The 27,580-nt window shown below is 44.3% G+C and overlaps 1 protein-coding gene across 4 annotated transcripts in view; it reads left to right on the forward strand.

Annotated features, from left to right (window-relative positions):
- The first annotated feature begins 2,459 nt into the window (after window positions 1–2,459).
- hdac9b (histone deacetylase 9b) overlaps window positions 2,460–27,580 on the forward strand; it is a 36,623-nt gene continuing 11,502 nt past the window's right edge. Inside the window, exons 1-5 of one of the 4 annotated variants that reach the window (XM_047598614.1) lie at window positions 2,460–2,761; window positions 24,937–25,178; window positions 25,524–25,689; window positions 27,089–27,221; window positions 27,332–27,453. In XM_047598614.1, coding sequence (XP_047454570.1) covers window position 2,761; window positions 24,937–25,178; window positions 25,524–25,689; window positions 27,089–27,221; window positions 27,332–27,453 — 664 coding nt within the window. In that variant the 5' untranslated portion in view covers window positions 2,460–2,760. The other 3 variants (XM_047598613.1, XM_047598612.1, XM_047598615.1) reach the window with 3 other exon arrangements.

Genomic DNA, 27,580 nt, shown 5'->3' on the forward strand with positions numbered 1-27,580 from the left:
AACAGTATGTATTTGTGATTTCAGAACTAGACAAAATTAGAAACTAATTTCCTTATACTCGAAAATCCAATGAAAGGAAGCATTAATAACTTGAGAATAAAGGGTTCTGTATTTGTGTGCTTGAATCTTTCATGGAATGTTGCTGTCACAACAGCTGATGATATGGGACAGTAGTTTCTTTTGGGCAGCGTAAATGCTGCAGCTAACCGGACTGGCAGGATTGACGTTGTGGAACAGTGCCAAAAGGCTTGGGAAAAAATAAAAATGAAAAATGACTCAATGTCACAGCCACAGGCTTAGTACATTTAGATTCATGAGGAAAAGAACTGCAGTACAGTCACATTCATGTTTGAAGTTTTATTAAATCAGAACAGATTTAAAATATAACTGATACAAAATTAAAAGATTAATAAGAATATCATATTCTACTGTCCCATTTGGTATTGATTATAAATCTTTATGCTTCCTAACCATCTAAAAATGTTAGTCTCAGTGCCATACATGGTTGCAGAGGTGAATATTCCATGATTTATCATCAATTTCAACAAGGAAACCAAAAAACAGAACAACAACAAGTAGTACAGCTTAGTGAGCGATGAGGTATTGGGGCTCTCGTGAAAGAATGCAGGTTATGTTCACCAACGTTCAAGGGTAGTCTCAGATTTCACTGCACTGGATAAAACAGAGGGGAGAGGGAAAAGGCTGTGGCAGCTATGTGGATGATTTGGGTATACCCTGGTCACCTTTACTGGGGGTAATCCCCCTAGATCTGTCTCTAAATCCCCCCTAAAGGACTCAGTAACCCAAGCAGAAATACTTTCTCACCAGGGAGGCTGTGACGGAGAGGGGTTCTCACAAATGAAATTAAGAGGGGGAGAAACAGCGGAGTAAATGCATCAATGCAGAAAACAGATGGTTGCACACATAATGTCCACCCCGCTTTAAGACTGCACCCTGACCCTGTGGTTATACCCTTCTTGTTTACAAGATTCTTTGTGTGTGTGTGGTATTTTCAGCCAAACCGGTCAGAAATATCACAACTAGTTTTGAACTTTTTGATTTCTCAGGTAAATATTCCTTGGTCCGGTTTCTCATAAATGCAAATATAATTGCGTGTCTTAACGCTTACCAAACTACTCAACAGATTGTTTTTATTCTTTACAGAGAAGCTTTTACAGAAGCGTGCCCAAATGCAGAAATAATGAACTGGTGAATGTTCTGACAATTAGATATCTGCATTATTTGTGAGGACTACAAGTTTCATAACATTTTTAGCTGAACATCAAGAACAAGAAATGACACAGACTTTTAGCACCCAGATACCAGCTGTGAGCTGCTGCACCGGGACACAACATCCATAGTGACATGCGTGCACGATTGTACTTCAGATGCGCTGATATCTAGCCGGGTCCCTGTCTGTCCAGATGTCAGGATGAGAGATAGCACACAGCTGGGCCGTCAGGGTCCTGGGATGAAAGTGGTGTCACCCACTGGGTCAGTCTCAGCTGCTGTAGGACAGTGGCAGGACAGGAGGAGAAAGAATTTCAGCTGTCACTTTCCCACCAACGTTCCCATAGTGCCAATGTAGAGCTAGACTTTGCATTACTGACGACCTCCTAAAATAAAATCTCCAATAATGGTGTATTAAGGCATAAGATGTGACGGTGCACAAGGCCAAAGTGGATGTCACAAACTTATTTGCTGGCAGTAACGTGGGAAACGGGTGAAAACAGATGCTTTGTTCGTCTCCTAAAGAGAGGACATTTGTCCACTGAGCCTAACAGTAAAATAAGGAGAGGCAGTGAAGAATGCTTTGAAGTGACAAATAAAAATGCGAGTCGGTGGACAGCTGTAGATTTATGACGATGACAAATCTGCATATAATCTCTGATAATCAGTCAGGCATTGCTCCTGGTAGAGATAAAAGCAACTCATGTTTTTTTTTTTTTTTAACCAACATTCTCACCAGGGGGGTACTTGTTTAACAAAAAGAGTGGGAATGTGCACAGTCAGCAGGTTCAGTTTCAGTGTCCCTCTCTAGACTTTAGAGGCTGAGTGCAGCGACAACTGGTTGATGTTTTTCTTTATAGATTAACTGTTATTGTTGACTGCCTTCATTTAACACTACATTTAGCCATCTAATGGTCACAGGTATTTCTATGCAGTATTTGCCCCTGCCTTGTCCACGTTGTTTGTTATTCGACCAGTAGATGTCACTGTTTCCATTTTAATGATCTTTGCGTGGACGTGTGGTCTGTCCAGGTTATTTTTAGGCGGTGTATCACTGCGAACTGTATGCAGCTGTCAAAACATGAACATCTGAAACTTTAGGTTATGCAATAACAGGGAAATAATAGCCTCATTACAACAGGAACATGTCCCACATTTACTGGTGCATTTGAGGTACTAGAAGACTGGAACAAAAAAAAAAAAAAAAAGGCGGAAGATAGAGTTATGCCAGTCAGGTCCAGGTAGAGAGACACATGTTGCAGTGATTCTCACAGGGGAGTACTTGTTTCATAACAAGAAGAGTTGGATTGTGCTGAAACTGCCCCCGTGTTCCACATCTCCACACAGGTAGCGCCATTAGCATCAGATCTGATTCAGTTCTCCTTCCACCGACGAAGTTAGTGGTGCACCTGCTGAGGACGGTCAGCTGCAGGAGATATGTCCTCCTCCCTCCGCCACAGAGATCACCAGAGGACAGGGGAGCAAAGAGAGTGCGCCGGCCGCCACCGCCACCTTTGCTAGGACCTACAAAGTAAGACTATTTATAGCTGCGTCCTCATGAGCCATAAACACACGTACACGCCGCATCCTACACAGCCGTCAAACCTGCACCCTGTCCTCCTCTGAGCCTTTTTTATGATTAACAACAAATTCAACATGAAGGCAAACTGTAAATGTTTTACAAAAAAAAACGTCGGGGTATAATAATAACTTTCTTTTATAAAATAGCGTATCAAGTGAAAACAGGTTGTGCAGCAATACTGAACTTTTACACATAAAACTAATTAGCTTTGTGTTGTTGAGCATGAAGTTAGCTTGGAAGCTAACAGTCAGTGGGCAGCGCATTAATATTTAACAGTTGGTTCTGCGGTCACTCACTCACAGGTGGCCGTTATCTAATCGATTGTGAGTCCGCCGGTAAAAGTGGACCGGAACTAACAAGTCGTGACATGTTTCACTCAACCAGTAGACAACTGGATTTTTCCCCCGGTTTTACTTGTTTTCTTCGTCTTCTTTTTTTGTGTTTAAGCATCGACGGAGCTCGCCATTATTATTGGTTTCGCGAAATGTGTTATTACTCTCACGTGGGTTATTGTAGTGCAGGCTGGCGTCTATAAATAGAGCTGCATGCGAATGCATGATCTCATCATCAGACGCTGTGGAAGTGTGAAAGTCCTTATGAGAAAATAACTCGTCAATTAACAAGGCTGCATCATGGACTACGGACGACTTAAATGGACTCCTATAAATATAACCTCTGAATAAGAAATTGAATAGGATGTCACAGTCTTGTGGGATTGTGAACAGCAACTCTTCTTATCGCAGCCATAAATAGTCTACTAACGTCTAGTTAGTCTACTAGTCTAATTATCTATATCTATATCTTATTTAACACATTTCACAGAATATGACCTATCTGCCTATTATAATTAAGAATTCAACTTTATTGTTTATTTTTAAACAATATCTTTATTGATTTTTTTGTATAGACATAAGCAAAAAAAAAAAAAAAGTCCATTCCACAAGTGGGACTTAGGGAGAGGGGTTTCACATCTTCATCCCGCATCATTTGTGTTTCTCCTTATACAGTACATCCTCAGGAGAGGAAAGAAATAAAACATAAATAAATAAAAAGAACAAGGACTAGTAAAAACTACACAAATGAACAACCAAAAACAGCTAATCAGCACAAAGCAGTGTAGCCCGTGTCCCACAGAAAACGTAACCGTGTTCGTGTGCCGTACAGTGGTACCTAGATCTACAATGGTCACCAGTCTGCCTCCCACATCTATCAAAAAGGTGGACAGGATCCTGTCTTAGATCTGAACCTATAAGTCAAATAGTACTGGTGTTATGTCCAGCCAGCTACTGTTGGAGATTTGCAATCTATCCGCCTCGGGAATATATTTTTCTTGCACGGAACGTGAGGAATCCAAATAACTCGTTTGCAATGTTTATGTCTAAGTCGAGTATGTTCTAGCTCAAACAAAAGACACTTCGAGTCCTTATTTAGTTTAATGCCAAAAATAAGATCTAGTCTATTCACAGCATTCAAATGTTTAATCAAGTAAATAAATCTTAATCAGCTCATCATGTACGTGCAAGTTTATGCAGTCAGTTTTGCGTAATGTCTCGTATGAGTGTTACTATTATATCATGATTACTGACGGATTTCCTGTTGCTTTAATTTAACCTGTAACAAAGAATTTGAAACACGTCACATAGACTAGATCCAGACAATCTTAACATTGCGTTTAGAACATTGTGTAAAGAAATGTCTGTTCATATTGTGCTTTACTTCTCTATTTCAATCATTTACAAGCTGCGTATCACATTTCTGTATTATGACCTATATTTTTGAATATGTCATATCTGATCTTCAGTGTCTTTATTTTAGGGTTTACTGATGTAAGCGCATGCTTTTGGCATTTTGCTCCTTTGCTTTTCTTAATCTATTTTCCAAACATAATGCATAGCAATCAAAGAAACAGTTTGTATTCTTTTTGGGGCTTTTCTATGCATGCAGTATGCAAAGTATGTCTAGATAAGCATCTTGCTGCGGTGTGTACATTTGAATCTACAGCTTTGTTCCTGCATGATTTGCAGGTGCAGAATCAAAAGTAAGTGTTTCTTCATTTTACATGGCAATAACAAAGTGAGAATTAACTGGCAGCGCATCTGTTGTAATGAAGGTTATATCATTATGAATGCGTTTGGTTTTCAGTTGTTTTGCTGGACGTGCAATCGCACGCACACTCGGAACAACAACAACAAAAAAAAACCTCATCGCAGACGTGCTACATTTGAAATGGCTCTTTTACGACGGCTTCGCTGAGCAACGCTCTTTCCACAGGTGTCATGTGGTGACAGCGTTTCAATCTCCTCCGAACAAGGTAATAGGAAAACAGGAGAACCACAGACCCTCCAGTGTACACATGACATTTTCACTTAGACGGTGGCAGAAGAAAAACAGTGCGCGCGCTTTGACATGACAGCCTTTCACAGCCTGTCCAAATGACCCTTCAGCCGTCTTTCCATTTCAGAATATTTATGATATTTTTACATTAGACTTGTTCTTGGCAGGTTACCGCTCACAGATGCCTACACTGCTCAGATGGCTTGAGGGGGCAGGTACCATCTGAGCTGTGTCAGGGAGAGAAAGTCATTTTAACGGCACCTTACACTTAGCCTAACACATAATTTCATAGTACCAGTGAATGTGTTAATGAGACAAAATGTTTTTCGATAGAACAAATTTTGGCAGGCATCTGTGAATTATTCACCAGACCTGATAAGTTAGCATGTTCAGCTACTCAACTGGCAAGAAGTGTTCGCAGAAGCAGCATGTTGCGCGCCGTCCCTGCTGTGCGATGCATGTTAACTGTAGTGGATTTTTATAGCGCCATTGCCGGCTCTGGGCAGATTTGTATCAGTAAATATATTCCGCGGACGCCGGAGATTGATCTGTCAGCTGCGAGCAGAGATGACATAAGAAGTGGGAGTGAGCTTGTTTGTCAAAGTGGAGGGAATACAATGCCTTTCCTTTTTTCCCCCCTTTTCCTTTTCTCGCAAGCGGAGTGATGAAAGTGATGAATTACGCTTTGTCACCGCAAATTTATTTCCTGTGTCTGTGTGCCATCCTTGAGTGACCGTGACAGTGTGAAGACAGCCTTCATGTCACGCAGCAGAAATTGCAGATCCGATAGAGAAAAAAAGGAGCCGTGGCGTTTTTGTGCCGGGTGACAGAAAAGTATGACATGACAAAATGATTGAGCCCATCTTCTGCCTCAAATGGGCACGAAGGGATGGTGGGAACAAACGCACAAATTGCGCGCACGTGTGTGGGATCGCGCTACCTGTGCACAGTTCTGCCACTGTATCATTCACATTAAAACATCCGGTACATGGACCCATGTCTCGGAAATAATCGTATTTTCTTTTATTTTTGCTGGAGTCACCATTTAGAGTCCTGCTTGGCTTGCTAGTGTAAAGCCAGAGTCTCCAGAGGAATTAGTGTTAATGAACTAAGGTGATATGTATTAATTAAGACATTAGGAACTAAAGGAAAATAATTTATTTCCATTTTATTTCACATAAATGTTGTTATATATTAATTATTCACTAACACGGGGCTATTTAGTACAAAACTTCATCGTTTATAGTATTAACATTTTAAAAGCACTTAAATGCTTTATGGTATTCACTTCATAGTATTCCATAAGTGTCTGTGTGACTTCATTATGGCCGTTATAAATATTAAACACAAAGCATTTTTTTTTTTTTTTTTTACCTATTACCTAATGTATCATTGACATAAACCACAACGCAAAATATGAATGTTGTCAGTGTGCTATTAACAAAAAGGGCTCAGACAGATGTTGGGAGAGACTGGTAATTTAAAACCAAATTAGACTAAACAGTTGCTTTCCAAGCGAGATGACCTTTTTGCCTCCAAGAGAAGACAGGAAGTGTGGGTTTGTGTGGCTCGTCCAGACGTAAGGCAGAAAACTGTCTTTTCCGTGTTCTTCTGAGTAACATCAACCTGTAACTTCCACTGCACAGTCATCGCTCATCATGAATTTGCGACAGTGCGGTGGAAAAAATGCGTATGAACACGATGCTGCCGTCTCCAACCGCTCGCTGCCTATAGATGATAGATGATGCCTCTCTTATAACACATGTTTTATGGTTATCATTAGTTTGGGCTCATGGAGTCATGAGAGCGATTATGAGACCATAGCAAGAGTCTCACATATCCTACATATTATCAATTTCTACTTAAATAATTACCAGTGAAAATATGAATCCCAAAAAACCAACAACACAATAGATAATATGTCATTGTGTTATAGTTGTTGTCATTAATCCATTCCTTATTAGCACTAATGGATTAGCCGCGACAGCAGTCCAGACTCTGAGAAGACCCCCAGAAATGTCCACTACCAGTCAAAAGTTTGGACACGCCTTCCCACTGAAATGGATAAGAAGGGGCGTCCAAACTTTTGTCTGGTAGTGTAACTACGCGTTGGTATTTGTGGCTCCTCCTCCGTCTCTTTTCAAATCGATTGTCTTGGATTAATAAAAAACGAAACACATCCAGGAAGGGTTAACCCGAGGAGGAAAGCTTCAGACGCTATTTTCGAAAGGGAAGCAGGAAGTAAAAAACTGACCTGACAGCCTTTATATACACAGGGCCGACCAGTGTTTGGATGGCATTGTTACGGAGCGAGCCAGAATGACGAGCGCACAAGTATAAATGGCTCCCGCCAGCGTAGGCTACGTACTTGGGTTGCACAGTCGATGTCCCGCAGAGGCACACGCCGCACTCTGAGCTTATGCTTTAAATTTGTATGTTTGTATGATGCAATCGTAGGTTAAAATCCATACATTACATCCGACAGTGTTGTCATGATTCACATACGACTGTGGAAGGGTGATTCATTGTAATACTGTATCAATCAAAACACTTGAAACTGGCTTTGGTATTTAGTGCCTAGCAGCGCACACACTTACTAAGCTAAGCTCTCGTTCCATCCATCACCTCACTTGTGTGGTGACTGATGAATAACAATTATTTAATTTCACCGGCGACTGCAATCCCAAAAACACTCACACAATGCCTAAAACCCGTGCCAAGAAGCGAGATTTGTTTCCTCAAGCATACATCTCTCATGATATGTTTCTCAGCTCCACGTAGGCCATGCTTGTTGACACCCTTAAACTATTTTCTGTGCGGCCAAGGATCTATTATTGGCTCCGACTGTAAGTGTTTTCTGTTCCATAACAAGATGAATCCCCAACATGGCATTAGGTTACCAGGCAACAGTGTACACTCCGCCGCTTGGTTAAGATTTTCTTTGTATAGTTATGATGTTTAATAGTAAGTGACTGCGTCGGCAGTCGGCCAGAATTAACCACTGTTAGCAGAACCCGGAGAGCTTGATGTGTGTCAGGAGGCATAGAGGCTACCGGGCTATATTTGGCCGCTGTGTTCCCTTCAAAGAGACGAGTTCTAGGTCTGGACTTGACATTTCTCTTAGACTGGGAAAAAAAAAAGAACAAAAAAAAAAAAAAAGGGTCAGTGAGTTTTTATGGCAGGAGGGGGGGGTTGTTGATGCCCTGAGGAGGGTGCTAGTTTCTGATCTGCAGTAAAATGCAGCAGTCGTAATTGTAACATAGGTGGCAACACATTGACGTTAAAATAATCTACACGAGAACGAGAAGTTTTACAAGGTATTTTTATCCATTTATGTGTTCATGTGTTTGACTGCTTGCATTTTTAAATGCAGAAGGAGGCTCAGTTACTGAAGAGGCGATGTGCTGGAGATCCTTCTTAGGAGGAGCGATGACATGACAGGGTGACACAATAGCAGCTTGATGTCATTCTACTGGGAATATTCCAGTGATTATCAGGATGTGTGAACCTTTTGATGTGGCAGGAGAATAATGTTTTCACTTGCAATGTAGGAAAACGGTCAAATAAGATCAGCTATCTGTGTAGGAATCGTGCTGAGCGCACACGACCTACTTCACATTGTTGTCTTAGTCAGCTTGAAGCCTCCTAAACTTATCTGCATTATTAGTAAGATTCACGATGGATGCCTTTTTTCTTGGCGATGTAAATAATATGACGATAGTCTCTTCTGTTTGAGGTTAATCAGAACCAAGCAGCAGTCCTGGGTTTTATCTCAGCTCAAAATGAAGATGAAATGAAGGGTTTCGTTCACACCTTCGTTTATTTTGCTGCTCTCGGCTGCAGTGAAAGCAGGAGTCCTGCTGCACAGGAGGCACGGGGCCGACGATCCGAACCAGAGCCCAGGTGCCACAAATCCATTCTAACTTCTCACCCGCCGTCACAATTTGTTTGTTGTTCCTGTTTTACTTTTATGCGTTTCTTGCAGTCACCCGTTATTAAAAGCGACTCCGGCGATGCCTTGCGCAATCAAACCCCCGACATTATCCCCAGAAATCTGATCGTAACTCAGCGTTCAGGCATATACGAAACCTCCGGCTCTCAGTTGCGGAGCAGAGGCCGGGGCAGCAGGTGAATAATGTGATCGCCGGTGATGTATGTGTGAGCAATATTTTCCCTCTTTATAGATAGTAAAAAAGAGAGCTGCGCCCCAGAGGAGGAACCTGGCTCCTGTTCAGCCGCTCAGACACACAGCTCGCTGGGTTTAGGCTGGTTGTTCTCAGTGTTGTTCCTCCTGCCCCTCTGTAGACCTCTGGGCTCTCTGGGGGATCCCACTTCCATTTGTTTTCACTTCCTGTCCAAATGGAGTTGGAGAGATGAATCATTCATGTCTTTGAGAGGCCTCCTGTGTGGGTGAAGAATGGGGAGATTTTAGGCTCTTGCCTCGAGTATTTAAGATAGATTAATATGCTTTTCTTTTTCTTTTTTTTTCGGTCAGAGAGCACACGCTGCTATTTTCCATAGCCCTATTTTTACCTGCTGCGTGCGTGTTTGTTGCCTTTGCCTTTTTACTTACACCCTGCTTTGTCCGTCTGCCACGATGCCCGCTGACAGGAGACCTTGGAGAGCGTCCCTTACCCTAACTCGATCCAGGTCTGTCAAATCTTTAAGGCGCAATCGGTTAAGGTGATAAATGAGAGGCGCTTCGGAGTTCTCGGTACGCCCCAGCCCCGACAGACAGATTGTCACTTAACTGTCAGAGGGTGGGGCCGTTTACCTTGATGGCAGAAACAGACGAACCTCAGACTTCACAAGCCCATTAGTTGTCACTCCTCCTTTGCCGTCCCGTCATCCTCCGGGGCCCGGGCTGCGCTGCCGTGCGTCACGCTGAACATCTCTTTGTTGTTGCCTTTCATCTGCGGGCACTTGCCTCTTCCCTCAACCCGCCCGTGAGTTATGGTGGACTGCAGGAGGTCATGGCCGCAACCCCTCCCCACTTGGCGTGAAATGTGCAGAACAAACGGATCCAGGAATTACACAGAGATTGGACACGCTGGCTGTATATCCAGGAGCAGGGGCCGCTTAAAAGTCTCGGTGGCCAGATAGGTGTGAAGGGGGGGGGGGGGGGGTTCCAGTCCATCTGTTTCCAGAATAAAGAACATTTTATCCCCTTTGAGGTGACAGCCTTAAAGTTAGCGCATTCTCCAAATTCTCTGAGCAGTCGCTGACAACATTTAAGCTTTCTAAAAAAAGGAGACTTGAAAGCAATTCCCTTTCCCTTCGCGAAAGAAGAATAACATCTAGAAAGTATCCTTTAGATGCGAGGGAAGCACACAGTTACTTCAAAGAATGGCCTGTCGTGTTGAGAAGAAGCAGAGCAGAATTTGTCTTTTTTTTCTCTCACTTATTTGTTCTGTTTTGCTCTATTTATGGAGGGGAATCTCCATACTTTGTAGTTCAGAAGGAAACATCCGTGTTCTCAGCTTTACAACATCTTTCGAGTCTTCGCACACAGCTTCCAGGAGGTCACACAGTTGTAACAGTTTTTTGTCTTTGTGCTGGCGCTTTCTTTTTTATGAAAGGGAGACAGCCAAAGCTTGTTAGGCCCTGTGTTATTGAAGCCGCTGGGTTGAAAAGTCAGTTTTGTCACTGGATCCGAGATGAAAGGCAGAGGTCAGGATCGCTGACGTCACTCCCTGCGTGATAGCGTTGCAATATTTCGTGCACGGGCGTGTGTGTGTGAGTTGGTTCGTCCGCGCTCAGTGTTTGATCGCGGGGGGAGCCTCTTGATTTGTGTTTCTGCAACGTCTCCGCGCTGCTCCGTCACCGCATCTGCAACACTTTCTCTTTTCGGGGGCCTTGTTGATTTAGGGCAGAGTTCGTTATGTGTCACCGTGTTCGTCTTTCTGCTCCTTGGAGTTTGCTGTGGAAAGTTCGCAGTAACATATCTGTCATTTCTACATTTGGTTCCTGCGTGGTTTGTTGTTCCTGTTCCAAATCAGCCTGCAGGGTGCACTGTTGCTGAAGGATCCATCGAGGGGGTTTTACCCCGTTTGGACGCTGTCCCACAATAACAAGTCCTGTTGCTGTAATTGCTGCTCACAATCAAGCCGATAAAAACACACAAATAGCAGAGCTGATTGTGGAGGAAAGAGTGAGGAATATGTAATATCGTCATTATAACAATTCCTGTAATGGCACAATTCAAAATTTAATTGTGTCAGTGTGCTATAAAAGGCTTTGACAAATGTAAGCCACAGAGAGAGAGAGAAAGGAGGTACATTTAAAACAGAGTCTCATCTGACAAGTGAGATGGCCTGAAAATTGTCCAGGTATACAAATTGTCTTTACATAGTCCTCGTGGGTTTGTGTAACATAAGCCTGTAACTTCAGCCGCTTGTCATGAATTTATAACCATATGGAGGAAAAAACTGTATGAATATGATGCTGTAATAAGATACAGAAACTCAAGGTCACCCAGGCAAAGTGTGTTAAAAATACATCTGTAGCCCCTGAAGCTTTATGCATATCAAGCAGCCCAGACATTAACATTATAACGGTGGTGGTGGTGGTGGTGGTGGTGGGTGCTCCGTGGGGCATTTCCCGGTACGCACAGCGCTACCTTAATAATCAGAGGAAGAGCTATTTTTCAGAGGCATTGTTGTGTCTGAGACCTTTGAGACAACACAGGAGGAGAGCACTGGAACCGTTCTGTGGTCAAGTAAAGGAGTGATGGCGTAGGTGGAAGTGGCTCGGACAATAAGCGTCAGCCCACCCTTCCCATAGTAAACACCATTTCCTGTCACACTTTGACCTTTGAAATCCATGAATGAAGTTTTGTCTGAGTCTTTAAATGCCATTGACGAACCCAAGCAGCAGAGGTATTACTGCAGTTTCCCTTATGTTACGCTTTGAAATCCCTGCAAATAGTTTAGTCGGTCGGGGATTCATTCTTAGTCCGAGCTACCGGAAATGCTACCTCGGGATAAAAACAAGATGGAACGCTTGAAAACAGGGAGTGGACGGCCCAGTTTCTAGACTTTAACCCCATGGAGCTGGTTCGTGATGAACTGGACAGAACTGGGAGCAAAGCACCCAAGAAGTGCCACACATTTCTGGCAATTTCTGCGACGAAGATTAGTAATGATTTGAGAAAGAAAGACACATGTCAAATCAGCCAAAGATGGTTGCTTTGACGAGTCGAATGTTTAGAATATACTAACTTCACTTGTTTATTTGGTCTATGCTTTCATTTCAGAGTGAAGTGAGACATTAAACTGAATACATTTCAATAAAAATAAGAAAGAAATATTGGAGCGTTCTAAAACTTTTGACCGGCAGTGTATGTTAGCGATATATATATATATATATATATAAGATAATAGCTCCAAGGCACTTGGGTGGTGTGACGCACTGATGATCCACTCCTAAATGGGCTTGACTTGCAGGGTGTGGATTGGGAAGGATGCCTCTGAATAGACAACCTTTGTTTTTATTAATCCCTGAGGGATTTTCTAGGGTCAGCTAAGCCTGGCTGGATTCCATCAAAATCACGTGTCCACTTGGGCCTTGTGTTTGTATAATACAGATGCCACATTTGACTTTGGCGATGTAGGTCTGAGAGCATCTGATGCAATCGCCGTGCACTCTGCAGAAAAGTACCGCTGCCGAGTTCGTTGGTTGATAGCTCGCAAAAATGTGACATCTGATAACGGTCCTTCAAAAGGCTCTGGTCACCGCTGAGCGTTTTGGTGTCAGCACGTTGTTTGAAGATGAATAGTTTGTTTTGCTGTGAGAGACGGAGCTGGACAACAAGGACAAAGTAGAGCAAAAAATGGGCTTGTCACAAATGTAGGGTGGAAGTTGTACAACAACAACAACATGGTCAATTTGATCCAAACAGTGGATCAATGGTTTCCAGCAGAGATGAGCACATTGATCAGTAAAACTACTGAGAGCTGCCCTCTGTTTCCAGTGTGCCTTTGTGCTGCGCATCTATTTTTGGAAAGCCTGTAGCAGATGATGAAGATGACGGCATGACATCGAGGATCTATTCAAAGTTAGAAAGTAAACTGACCTCAAGGTCATTTCACAATAAGTGGATGCTTTGAAATTGTGCTTGTGTCTGTTTGAAACCCCGTGTGACTGTTCCCTCAGTCCTGATGGAAGGTTTTCTACTTTAAAAGCCGTGCATTGATTCATCTCGCGGCTCGAACAGTATGAAAAAAAAAACAGTTATAAGCACAACAAAACTTTGTCGGCAAGGTTTCGAGATTGAGTGCTAAACATGACTGGATTTTAATGCCTTCCATGTTATTTGATCCGACCTGTTAAGTGCAGCCCATATCACCGTGAAAGTCCAACAGGAAATTCCACAGGATGCCAGACAGAATAACCCAATAAAAGCGAGAGAACCCAAATCATTAGTGGAGAAACACGCTCGCATAACTCACCCAGATGTACGGGCTAATTGGATTTTACCATCAAATCAACATTTGTAGCCCCTTTGTGCTTTTATGAGACTGACCACAAGGTAGAGGGATAATGGCCGGTTTGAAGTGACAAACCGTCGGCTGTGGCTTTTAGCAGGAACGACGCCGGAGCTTCGTTGCCAACCTATTGTGTTGCACTCTGCACGCAGAGACCGTCTCCAGCCCATAAACCGATCTACGATCTCCTCCACTCTTTGCAACGGTGACTCATCAGGGGCTGATGTAAGTAAGATGGTGGGCGCTAAGGTAATTGGCGCGGAGAGGTAATTTCTCAGGCGGCGCCGTACGCGGGGCTGCCCTCGGAGCCGTAGGTGGCCACTTGAGAGGCGAAGCCCAGGGGACGAGTCGTTGCAGTTGGGGCGCATGGCAACGCGCGAGAAGTTCGCCGCCGGTTGCGCGCCTCCTGTCTCGGAATAAACGTCCCCTCTGAATTTTAGAAACGCGGCGCCCGACGGTGATCACATCCGCCACGGCCCTCCCAGAGTGGCATGATGAAATCTGCATCATTACAGGCAGGAAGAAAAGCAACATGTAGGAAGCAGGGCTGCTGGATAAAATGAAGTGCATGCTAATAAATACATTTCTCGATTGGGATCCTGGAAAAGAGCTTGGAGATTCACTGTGTGGTCAGTGCTGAGAGGAGATAGGGGCTTTAAGGTCACGGAGCGACAAAGCACGCCTGACTCACTTCCTCCCACACATGGGTGCTCCACGGTTAAGGGGAACAAAATGTTTTCTGTCCAGATCAAATTAGTTATAAAGAGCGGGGCTTGTCCGAGGCTTGTGTCTGTTGCAACACTTAAGTTCTGCTGCTTTTCTCCTCCAGTCTGCCTCCCTGCTGGGTTTCATCATGCACAATGTGTCACAAGGCAGCAGTGCTATGGTGATTAAGCCGCAGAACTTTGGGAGTTGATTTGGAACCGATGCAGTAATTGTGGTAATGTGAGTAGGCTCATTTGCTCGGGAGAGAAAAAAAAAACAAAACGAAAAAAAAAACAAAAAAAAAACACAACAAATCCCCAGGTACTGACCACGGTCACCAAAAATAGAACGGAAGGAGACAAGGCACCGTGACCCGAGAGATTATTTCAGCTGGCTAAGTACACAACAGCACAAAGATGTTTTGTGTACGGATGGATGTGCTGTGCACCGATGTGTTTTTGCTCCTCAAAACAATCCGTGGCCTTTCGTTTCAGTTTGGAAAGCGCTCGCTACGTCTCTCCGGCGTAGCCCACTCGTTTCCCTCATCTCTAACGGGCAGCCGCACTGGTGACAAAACACGCACAGAATCTGTGTTTGATACGAGAGAGAGAGGCCGCAGACAGTCAAGCCTCGGACAGTGGAGCGGAGTGGCTCTCCAGCAGGGGCACTGACGTTCACACTTAAATGCTTTAATAGGACTAAAGTAGACAAAGGCCGCCAGTGACGCAGTAGGAGCTATAATGGGCTTGCCACATTGCAGGTTTACTGGACCCTGCCTATTGGACAGAATTATTTCCAATCCCACAATCCCTCGTCAGCCTCAGGAAGCTAGTTATAAATAAAAAGTGTAGGTTAATCGCTGCTAACATGTCTCTGTCTGTGTGCTTTTTTTTAGTTAGTTTTTTTTGAGGAGCAGTGGGGCACGGTGACCGAGCTTTCTAAGGAAGACACTGGAATCTAATTATGAAATTCCATCCCTACACTTTCCCAGTGTAGAGAAATGACCTTAATTTATCATACGTTTGTAAAAACAAACAAAGAAATGCAGATTTATTTGTACCAAGAGGGGGTGAGTTGAGCAGACAAACCAATTAATAAGACAGATATGAATCATCATAATTAAATGGCAAAAATAGCTTTCTCAGTATTTCATTGTGCAATAGTGGAAAACCACAGGAACATTGAAAATGAGTTGTGACCTTCTAATTTTAGGTTTTGGGCAAGATTCAAATCACATTGCCATAAGAAATAGACATGATTTTTTTTTTTTTTTTTTGTCATGGTAATTTTCATTCATGTGACAAACACACTTCCCCTTTTGACGAATTATGCCTTTGCTTGTGCTGAGGCCAGGCTACAGGGTCAGAGCCTGCCTGGTCTGACAGATACTGTGACAGATGGAGCCCTGGGTCTTTAGCCATCGTTACCTTGAACTTGACGGCGTGTTATCGCTCGCATCTTATCCGACACGAAGGCCAAAACCAATTCGCGAAGATCAGGAATTTTTCTAAATCTGCGACTCGCCACCGACGCTGCTCACTCTCTCCTTCTCATTCATATATTCTTATTTATTATTATCCACAGTGTTGCAATTTCCCCCTACTGTTCAATAGAGTGAGATGGGAAATTAAAATGAAGAAAGTATATATCAGGGATTTTTGTTGACTGCGTGGAGTGAAAATAAACACGTAGCCGGTCCCTGTTGCTTCTGTACATTAATAATCAAGTCACATAACATGTATCATGCGTTAGCCTCGGAGCGGGTTTGTGTCTGGGGGGGTGAGCCTGCAAGCTGTGCATTTCCTCCTTGGCTTCTTGGTTGCACTGCGATAAAAGGATTGAGGGGTTAAATGTTTGTCCAGCTGAAACAACACAGTAAAACTCCTTCTCTGTGTCTCTGTAGCCCAGTCGTCAGAGCTCAGCGACTAAAAATAGCCGCGCTGGCTCCACGCCCCTTGGCTGGGGGACAGGTCAAATTATGAAGGAAGATGAAAAATTTAAAGGCACAGGCTGCTTGGCCACAAACCCAGCCCTGCATCAGTGGTCAGACTGAACATTTGACTTGGCTTTTATGTGTCAGGTTGTATTAGCTGTGGATCTTGGTGTTGGTAATATTAATTGAAAAAGTCCTGACATATATATGTATGTATGTATATATATATAAATGTAGCTTCAGTGGTTCTTCTCCTGCTTATGTGGTCCGGAGTGTTTTGTTTGTCATTACTCAAATCCATCATTCTAAAGTGTCAAGGGTATTTCAAGGGAATAGGATTTGTAATCCCAGAGAGGTGATCTTGACACAGTTCGAGAGGGTTTATGTAATTACGATCATGCTGTTATGGCATCTTACAGTTGACTTCCTTGGGTTAGCTGAAAGCATGCTTCCTGTGTAGCAGCACTGCCCTGGATACACACTAAACCCCACTCGTATACTGAGCTAATGCAGCGAGGCTACACTCTGCATCTCAAACAAACGCCGTGTTCGTTTGGAGTCTGGCTTCTCTTGACACATCCTGTTGGGTTTTGTAACACATCCAGTCCATGCCCCCCTCCCCTCTGCCCCCCCCTGCCTCCCCTTCCGATGGCTGTGTGGCACTAGTTGTGCTGAAGTGCATTATACTTATTCATAAAAACTGTTCATTTTTTTTTTTTGTGTGTGTGTGAAACATACGGACAAGCTTCAGAAAGCTTTTGCCGTAGCACGCGAAGTGAACGCGTCTCTTCTCCGCACGTCAAGGCGGCAATGGATCATCCCATCCACCTGAGAGAACAAAATGAAGACGCGAACAGAGCGAGTGAGGAAGACTGGTTTCCACAAATCGGAAAAGGGGAAAGAGAAAGAGAGGAATCAAGCCTCCATCTGCAGAGAGGGAGTCAGGAGACATGCCTTCTGGCAGGAGCTGAAGAAGACAGCTGTGTTTGGTGTGGTATTTTTAAACGCATCAATGCTGCTCCAATCCCTGCGCCTCGCCTGACCTATTTTTAGCCAGGGCTGGCCATTGTTCTATTTCTGTCACCTGTGGGCCACGCAGTTGTTGATTCACATGCAAATGAAGCCTGCTCCCTCCCTGGCTTGCATTACTGCCTCTGCGAGGTGCTCAGTAGACAGCACGTTGCTTTCCTCGCCGCTCAGCTTTGCATTTTTCTCAGTCTCTGCTCGGGCACACTGCTGAGGAAAGGAGGGGGAGTAAAAAAAAGGAAAAAAAAAGAAAGAAAAAAAAAAGGAGAGACATAGGGACAGAGGCAGATAAGAAAAGAAGCAGGACTTGCGGTCTTCTCCAAACACCGTGTTAGTGTTTGTGAACAGGCTGGAGCGAGGCGCCCGGGAGAGCGGCAGCCCTGCAGAGAGAGTGTGCGCGCAGTTTGTGTTATTGCTCCACAGCGAGAGTAGTTTCTCGGGCGGAGGAGGCAGAGGAAGGGAGAGAGTTGCCTGTTGTCGTGGTCTCTCCCCTGAGTGGCTGAGGGGTGGCTCTTGGTGACAGGAAACGCAAGACTTGCGATGAGACCTGAGCGCTGAGTGGAGTATGCTGCAGACGATTTACGAGGGCGAGTCAAGTTTCTCCACAACAGACGGGCGCGTTGGACACCAGCAGCTCCCCGACCAGAGCAAGATGCACAACGTCAACAACTCAGGTGATGAAACAGACCGGCGTTTCTGCTCCTCTTGAGGGATCCTTTATTCTTTTTCCTTTTTTTTTTTTTTACCTCCCCGGTCTCTGAGCTGTCTCTCATCTATCTCTGAATCTGTTCATACTTCTCCGCTACATCCTCTGCTCCTGTCGAGCACACATTCACTCTGTCCCTCTCCCTCACTCGCACGTACTCTCAACTCTTTGCGCTCAGCCGCTTCTCTCATTCTGTGCGAAAAGAGAACTCAGAGCTTCTCAGCGCAGCAACGTGGTACGGCCAAGCTCCTCTTCCTGAATCAAGGTATTTACTCTCGCAGCAATGTACTCGTCTTAACCGTGTTGCTCGGCGGGGACGCTGAGAGATCTGCGTCTCGTGCGCGGAGGGTGTGTGTTTTGAGTTAAAAAGTGCTCCGTGTCCTTCTTGTCTAAACTGAGAAAACGCGTTAGCACCGTTCACATGCTGCAGTCGCCCCGAAACGAGTCCCCGTGAACATGACAGGGATGTTGTGTTTTGCAAGCCTTCCATGTCAGCGTGCACTTTTCAGGGAACAGGAAGACCTGTGACAGAAATACTGAGGGGACATGTGAAAGGTTTTCTCTCTGGATATTCGGCCGTTCTATTTTTGACTTGAGAACTGAATCGAAGAGTACACGGCTGACATCAGTATGAGTAACATCTATTCACTCCATTGACTCAAGATGAGTCACACCTCGTTTGCTTTGATTTTTTTTTTATTTTTTTTTTCCGCATGTCTGCTGATACAATGCAAAACCTGTCTGTGTGAAGGAGTTCACAGTTGAAACTGCGCGCTGTTAACATGCGAGTTTCTTGGAAGCGTGCGTAATGGGGAAGTCATAAGAGCAATTCATTTACAAGAACAAAAAAAACAAAAAATAGATATTTCATGACCTTTGAGTTATCACTGCATCTGCAGTTAGCCGACAACACGAGCAACAACACAAGGCTGTGGAGTCATTTCGGCTAACTTTCTTTTACGTCGGCTTGTTGTTTTTGATTGTGTTTTAAACTGAAGGAAAAGCGAAAGGTCCCCTCATTTCACAGCAACTAAAATAAACAGGAAAAGCAGATAACTGAAATCCTCCAGAGGCAGCGGGATAAGTGTGAAGACATTTAAAAATAAGACAGGATGATGACAGAGGGATGACACATTCCATGTCTGTCAGTAGAGCAGGTTATTTGACTAACAGGCTACAGGAGCAGGGCTTTCTTCTTTTGTCTTTGCGGCTTATGAGCCAAACAACAGATAGAGTGAGCGCCTGAATTCGGTCTCCTTGCTTATTCTGTGGGTCAGCTATTCTTAGGTGAGTTATTTTCAGCTTATGGCATTAGCCTGCTAAGATTAGGCGTCTGTGCTTTATCGTTCCATCTCGGCATGCTCCTGATATAACAGTGGTTTCGAACAGATATTTATAGAGAATTCTGTCATTTGCCTGTTTAATTCGTGCTTCCCATTTGATAGTAAATCACCTGACAGTGACTGACATTATCTGTCTGACAGGGCTCCGTTTCTGCGAGAAGTGTTGTGGGTCCGTCGGACGCGTGTTGATGCGTTAACTGTCTGGTTTTTCTATTTTTTTCAATTATTTTTAAGGATTATAACCTTTCATGAATACCATGAATACTGCCCGAAGTGAAGTGATCCTTGTGTCGGCTAAGTGGGTTATTTGTGAGTCGTTTTCTAAAGCAAACTTCTTGACCTTTTGTGTGACACTCTGCTTATCAGCTGATATATTTCAAGTGGATCTGCAAAATAAAGGCATGATTAATTATTATTATTTTTTTTTATTTGTTTGCTGATAGCACCATTAAAGGTACAAACAATCCTTAGATGGGCTCTCGAACCAGGAAAAACTAATTAGTTACCACCGAGTGCAGAATATCATTCAAAAATATCAAGAGGGACCTTTCAGACGACAACAGTGCCGGACCTTTCAAGTCCACTTGTCAGGAACAGTGTATCAAGCTGCCTCGCCATGTAATGTGAAGTGCTTATAAGAGACGGTATATACCACAAAGGATATTTGTTTCCATGCTGCTGAAAGAAATTACTCATTAGGAAAGTGAAGTGCGTTATTGTTTTAAAACAAAAGAAGAGTGTGACGAATAGAGAGCCCAACTCAGAGGACATTTAGCACACTCGTGTCTGCTTTTCAACGTATGCTGTGTTTTTTGGACGAGCATTGGTTCGTCTGTGATAGGAAGAGATGCCTTTCTTCTGATTTGAGGGTTTGCCGTGGCTCAAGGGATTAAAGCAGTTGACTTTTGCGGATTGATTCATCAGGAGTTTCGTCGACTCCGGGGTTTGGAGCCTGTGTTCCACGTAGAAAACGGGAGATTACTGAAAGGCACTGAGGGAAGCACTTCCAAATTATCACCTACAATTTGTCGGCCTTTCTGCATTTTTCTCGGGTAAAGGTTTAGTATAGGTTACCCTGCGTGCTGTTGTTGTTGTTGTTAGCTTGTCTTGACGGCGGGACGCGAGACAGCTGGACTCCTGGCTCCCCTCACCGAAAGGCCCCGTGGTGGCTCGGCTCAGCTCTCTTTGTTAGTAGATAGGCTGCAAACCGCAGCTCTGGCTCAGCTGCAAGGACGAGCCTGAGTCTTAAAAATAAAGACCTGTTTCCTGCTTTAGACATGCCAGCTGCTCAAAATAACAAGGCACTTAATGAGAGATCCAGCACCACATTGCAGTCCCAAGCATCAGCTTATTTTTGCCCTCAAACATCTTCTGTATCTCTGCTTCTATTTATACTGTGAGACAGGGAATTTAGATCAGCAGCCATCTCCGTTTCACACCGAACGCATCCAACATACATGTTAGGAGCATAAGCGCCAGCGATGATGACGTCGGGCGGAGACGGCTCATCTGTTATAAATACACGTCAATGGAAAACAAACTTTTAAATGCTGGTTATATGCTGGGAGTTGTGCTGCTTTTAAATTTGCAGCCATTAAAGAAAAGTCAGTTTACTCAGTGGCAACAACCTGTTAACGTCCTATTTATATCCACTTAATTCTTTTTATAGATGAAAATTACCCTTTATATTACTTAAATTCAAATTACTTATTATGTAAGTGTTGGTTTTTTTGCAAATATAACCAAGACGAAATGCAATAAAAATAGAGTTTATGTCATGAGTATTTCTGCTGACGTACTTTTCGTAGTTTATGACTTGTGCTATTGTTAAAACAGAAAAAGCATATGAGAGGCTAAACTGAGCCCAAACGTCTAACTGAGCATTTATATGAACAACTGTTAATAACAAGTGGAATTGTTTTAATTTCTTTTCCAGCATGTACCTTTGAGCGCTTCACGTCTGTTTTGTGTGTGTGTTACTGCAGCCTTGAAGTAGCTTTATTTTATTTTAATGGAACCTTAATATCCCGTCTCATTCAGTGACACAGAGAGCTCCCTCCAGGTGCGAACTAACTTGTTAAGATGTAAGAATAGCTGGGCTATTTTTATTCCGAGGGTAATGTTTACAATATTAATGACTCCCTCCTCTCTGCTTCAGTGTTGGGCTTATATGCCGTCCGGATAAAAGAAGATTACAGAGACGTGATGGCCGTTAAAACGGGCAGTCCAGCATAATCCTGGCGAATTAGTTACTACTATATGTGCCGCTGTATTTCTGACTCGTCACGTGCGGCAGTGATAGCGATGCTTCCCTGTCTGGGGTTGGGAAGCTTGCTAATGTGGCCTGTGGCAAAAAAAAAAAAAAAAAAAAAAAGAAGAAAAAAAAAAAGACGTCCATCAAACATTTCAAATTAAGGCTGTGATTGTCACTCTAACCACCAGCGAGGCTAATGAGAGGCAGATCAGTTATAGAAATAAACACTTTGGGCACAGTGGCGGGGCGACGCTGCTGCAGCCAGAGTGTGGTCGCAGGTCATGAGTCCCCCCCCGCCCCCCCCGGCAGACCCTCCGCCGGGAGGAATTTGGGCATGAGGCAGGGTGCTTGTCACTCCCTTGCGCTAAAAACAAATTCAGGACCTGTCATTCATAAATCTTTTGTTTACCAGCGCCCTACAGACTATTCTGCGCACTTTCCACCAATCGGGAGCCGCCCTCGCCCCGAACGTGCTCGTACGAGACGTAATGATCACCGATGGCACCGCAGGGGCGCCGAACCGGCAGCGCTGCTCTCTTCTCTTTGGGAGCGATCGCTTCAAAAATGATCTGAAAGTTACATAAATGTGACATTGCGCTCTTATTTTTGCCTGCGCGTTAAATTGAGCAGGCGGCCTCACAACTGTGACAGTCTTTCGCACATTGTCTATATTAAGAGCCTGCTCAGAAAAGCATTTATATTTAGCCCTAGCTACTGGTGGTTCCGTATTCTCCACCGCCTATGGAGTATTTTTGTGATACAGAAGCAGCAGATTTCAGTTCGGGCAGTTTTTCGCGGTGCCTTTTTATTGTGACTGCACGGAGGATTATTTTGACCTTTTTCTCCGCGTTTCCGCGAGGGCATTGACAATCAGCAGAATGCAAGCCGTAAATGATACATTTTACAGGTTGAAGCTGCAGCGTTGCTGGAACAATGCCTGCCCACCTTCAGGAACCTTATTATGTTCCCTCAGCATTGTAATTCCATTCAGCCTTATTCTCGCCGACACAGTGGACGGAGAGCGGACGAGAATAGAACGGGCACACAAGGCTGTTGTGGTTTCCTCAAGGGCCATTTCATACAGCCTTGCTCATCAAAGGTGGCTCAAGCTTTCACACTCCTCCTCCTCCTCCTCCTCCTCCTCCGTCCTGTGAAACCGCTGTCTGAGATTCTCAGATGGAGGCTCAGCTTGACGGACCGATCAAAGTGGAGATCCCTAATGCCAGTCACAGTGAGGGTACAGAATGAAATATGAGATTAATTAGATATCACAGTGGTGAATACACCCAGGCAGCAGGTGTTTTTTTTTCTTCTTCTTCTTCTTCTTCTTCTTTTTTTGTTGTTATATTTAGGTCCATTAGGCAAAAGTAGCACTAAGGCTGTCTGACTCTCTGAGCCCTTCACTGGTTCACAGGTTCACGTCTGTGCTCGCGGAACGGTGCCTCGCTACAAAAGAGTCCTTTGTCAAGTACTTACAAGCCAAGATTAATATTCCCTGTCAGGAGAGAAGGCTCTGTTCTACAGGTGCCTGTTCTCCGCGCCTGCCGAGCTGTTGCCCTTCTCTGTCATTTGTTTGAAGCTGTTTTTAGAACACAGAAGCGAAAATTACAGCGCAGGAGTCCCCTCTAGCTCTCTTCACTATTTGAACGTGTTTTTTGAGACAACTTATCACTTAGCCACCGTTTTCTCCAGAAAGTGTGCGTGTGCGTGTGTGTGTTAGAGGGTTTTGTAACGCTTTCCCTCCGTCTCTCTCTCTCTCTCTCTCTCTCTACCGGGGACTCCTTTCTTATATAAGAGCCAAAAAGCTGATATAATAGTCAACATGTCACATTGCCACTGTAGGCAGGAGATGACATGCAGTGAGACTCGATATCTGCAGAATGGGGAGACATAATTACGTCGCCGGCGTTGCCATGGCAGCGGCAAGTTAGGGTGGTGGATACTAGGGTGTGGGGGTTGTCACAGACCAGGATTGCGCCACTTGCTTTTATGTTTCTATTTATAATCATCGCCGCCGCATACACATGGAATGGTGGCAATGAAAAACAGGCTACATGACAAAACAAATGGGCGCCGGCGAGCTCGGAGAGAAGGCATCAGCGAACAGGAGGGCACTGCTTCCACATTATTGGCTGCCGTGGATTGATGTGGTTATGTGGTCTTTTTTTTTTTTTTCTTCTTTTTTGCTGTAAATTATAAGTAGTGTTGCATAACAGGACCAAGGGAAGATTATTTATAAAGTGCCAGTTTTCTCCCGTGCTTCCAGAGAACAGGTGGTGTAGTAACATTGCCCATATTTGCACTCTGGGATGTGACCCCCGAGGAGATTAAGGCAATGAATGCGCTCAATAAATCTCCCTCCGGCCACTGGAATTTTAAGTAGGTTTGAATATTTCTTCGGTCTCGAAATGGACGAGTCGTTACACAGTCTGGACAATGCATACGCTCCCTCGAATGTGACACCGTGAGCATCACTACATAACATAACTATATCTCTCTTTTTTTTTTTTTTTTTTTTTTTTTTTTTAATCTCTGATCGAACACCTAAATCCCCTTTAGTGTCTAACATTAGTTCACACATGTACACATTGGTGTGATTTAAATCTAAAGCACAGAAAGAATAAACACAACTCTGTGTAATCACTAATCATCCTCTATGAAGCAGAAAGATGAAGTAGCCCTGTCTCCTATGTTCTCAGCTGGCGATCGATTTTCTCTGTGGAACACGCTATATATAGAGCTCGGAGACCAAAGGGATGCCCTCTCACTTTGTATCTGGCAATTACTTATAATAGAGGCACTTCTTACCGGTGCGCACAATGCAGCATCTGCACTCAAGAACAGAGGTGGAGAGATCATAGCGACGCATGCAGGTTCACGGTCTGCTTCGCCGTGATTTATTTATGTCGAGGAAGGGATGTCCGTTTGATGTTCTGGCACCGGCGGGGAGAAGGACTCCCTTTATTTATTTATCGAAGAGTGAGAAGACGGGATTTATGTAAATACTTTAAATGACCACTTCAGCGTTTTCGTGCCAAATGTTCATTGAGTCTCTTAGCTGCTCCCAGTGGACTCCACGCTGATGGATGTGATCCCATGTTTGTTTATAGAAACTATTATAATTGCAGGATCATGGGAGAGGAAGAACTGCTCCTCGCTTTTGAGCCGTTTTCTGTCGACCTCATTGTTTATTTGTCTATTTTCTTTTTTTTTTTAACAATCCGCGCATCATATTCTGCACTTTTTTAACATTTCGCTTGAAGATCACGCAGATAAAACTCCCAATTAGGCACTGACAAATGTCTTTTTTATGTTTTCTCCCCTCTCTGGGCCGCAGTGGACATTAAACCGGACGTGCCGTTGACCGTGGAGCCCCTGTCTCCGTTGGACCTGCGCACGGATCTGAGGATGCTGGGGCCAGGCTCGGACCCGGGACTGTGGGAGCGGCAGCTTCAGCAGGAGCTGCTCCTCATTCAGAAACAGCAGCAGATCCAGAAGCAGCTACTAATCAGCGAGTTCCAGAAGCAGCACGAGAAGTTGACCCGTCAGCACCAGGCTCAGCTCCAGGAGCATCTCAAGGTTAGCGGCGCGCTGAACAGTTGTCTGGAGGACAGTGCAGCAGCGCACACAGCACAAAACAACAGAGCACAACACAGCATGGCATAGTGCAGATCAGTAGAAAACTGTATAGCTCAGGACGACATTACAAAACGGGGAAAACAACACAGCGCAGCACATCAAGGCAGAGAGTTGTGCAACACATTACAGCTCAGCACGAGTTCGGTCTTTTACAGGCGAGCGCAGAATTGTCCATCACGGCGAAATAGAAACCGCCCGAATTTAACGGAAGCCATTGTCGTTTCAAAAGCACGTTTGTCAGTGTGCAGCCTTCGCGCTGATGTGAGGGCCCCGTGTGTTTCTCAGCTCCAGCAGGAGCTCCAGGCCATGAAGCAGCAGCAGGAACTTGCGGAGCAGGAGCGTCGTTTGGAGCAGCAGCAGCAGAACCAGCAGGAGAAGGAGCAGGAGAGGCATCGGCGAGAGCAGCACGTCTCCAGCCTGAGCCTCAGGGGCAAGGAGCGCTCCAGAGAGAGTAAGAGCTCGACACCGTCATCATCGCCGTCTACTTACTATCAGTAGCTGATTCGTTTTTTTTTTTTCAAAGGCCGCAGGCAAAAGCTAGCATGGGGCCCCCACGAATCCTAACCGTCAACTTTTTCAATTATTTTTTCACGCATTATCCTAGCAGCGGGGCCCAAGCAAATTATGCACGATAACAGCTGAACAGAAAAGCTTTACTGTACTTGAATGTTCCACTGACTGAGAAAAATACTCTATTCCCGTTGGGCCATGCTCAGTTATTATCATCATCACTGGGATAACGTCCTTCCAAGCTGCATTGTCTCTGTAGCCGTGCATAATTTAGCCTTACACTTCAGTTTTATTGTGATAAAAGGCCAGCTTTTAATTGCTGTATGTATATTCTGCTGGACTGCAAGTATTAATATAACTTGATCCCAACCGTGTATGACAAGGAAGGTTGCATATGCACAGTCTAACATTAATACAGTTACGTTGGACAAAATTAAAATGCCAAGATTAGAGCGACATGAATGAATTCACACAAATAGATTTTCCTCACATGTTACAACTCTGAAGTTGGAGATATGCAGCAGTGAGCACGTGAGATTAAATATTCTTTCATTCTAAAAGGACAGCAGGTATTTCCAAAAGCCACGTCTCTGTGCTTCCCCCAACCTGATGGTACTCCCATTCACATCACAGTTGGATCACGTACAGTACGTTGTTCTTCTCTCACAATAAGATAATGCAATTGCTATTCAAGAGGAGGACAAACTGTTCCGATTACGTGTCTGGCTACTGGAGGCAGATTTCTCGTGATTGGATCTAACTGTCCTGAGAACAGAGCGTATGGGCCAGTATAACCATGATGGTGACATGCCACTTAACCAGCACGTGCAGCCGATGACATAAAGTTGGCCGGTGACATTTAAGCTCAGAATTTAGGAGAAAATGTCTTTCAATAGCGTGCTGGAAATAGCGGCGCATATAGTGTTTCATTTCTGTTTTTACCTTACAGCTAATAATAGACTAGATTTATGACTTTGTCAGGTCAGGTAATTTGAAACTGTGCTCTGCAACTATAACCATCCAATGGAGAGGAGCCCCTCTGCTCTATCACTGGAGCAGAAAGTCATATAGTGCTCTTGGACCACTAGAGGGAGATCTTCCTACATAAGTTTGTCTCCTTAGGAAAATAAACTATGTAAAAAAAAAAAAAAGATTACAGAGAGGAAAAAGGAGTTTTAGTGCTTCAGGGGAGTTTTGAGCAGTGGGTTAAATGTGAAGTAGGGAAAGAGTCGAGGAAATCTGCAACTACAATAGAGTTAAAGTCGGTTTGTTTGCCTTGCAATTATGTGTTGTGAGTCATAGCCCTAGGGTAACCCCAATCCCTTTGGTTATGTCTTTTGGTCTCACAGGTGCGGTGGCCAGTACCGAGGTGAAGCAGAAACTCCAAGAGTTTCTGCTGAGCAAATCAGCAAAGGACCCCGCCAGCAACGGAGTGAATCATTCTTTCATTCACCAGCCAAAACTCTGGTACACGTAAGTGCTTTTCTGTTGCTTTTAACCTGACACATTTCAGATTGTATTTTAATTGCACAGAAGCATAATTGGCAACAGCTGGAGTTTGATTTGCGCTCTCGTGCGATCAGGTCCTCTCACCACACGTCACTGGACCAAAGCTCTCCACCTCTGGGCGGCGCATCCCCCACCTGCCAGTACACCCTGCCGTCACCCATAGAGAGCAAGGACGACTTCCCCTTGAGGAAGACAGGTAGGCTCATTTGCACACGCGCACCGCATGGGCATAAAAAATGCAAATGTGTATGTCGCGCACGCACGAATGCGTAAATCAGCGCAGGCGCGCAGCTGGTTTAAAAGATTTCAGTGTGAGTGTCGCC

This window comes from Mugil cephalus, chromosome 11, assembly GCF_022458985.1.
Source record: "Mugil cephalus isolate CIBA_MC_2020 chromosome 11, CIBA_Mcephalus_1.1, whole genome shotgun sequence".
NCBI lineage: Eukaryota > Metazoa > Chordata > Actinopteri > Mugiliformes > Mugilidae > Mugil > Mugil cephalus.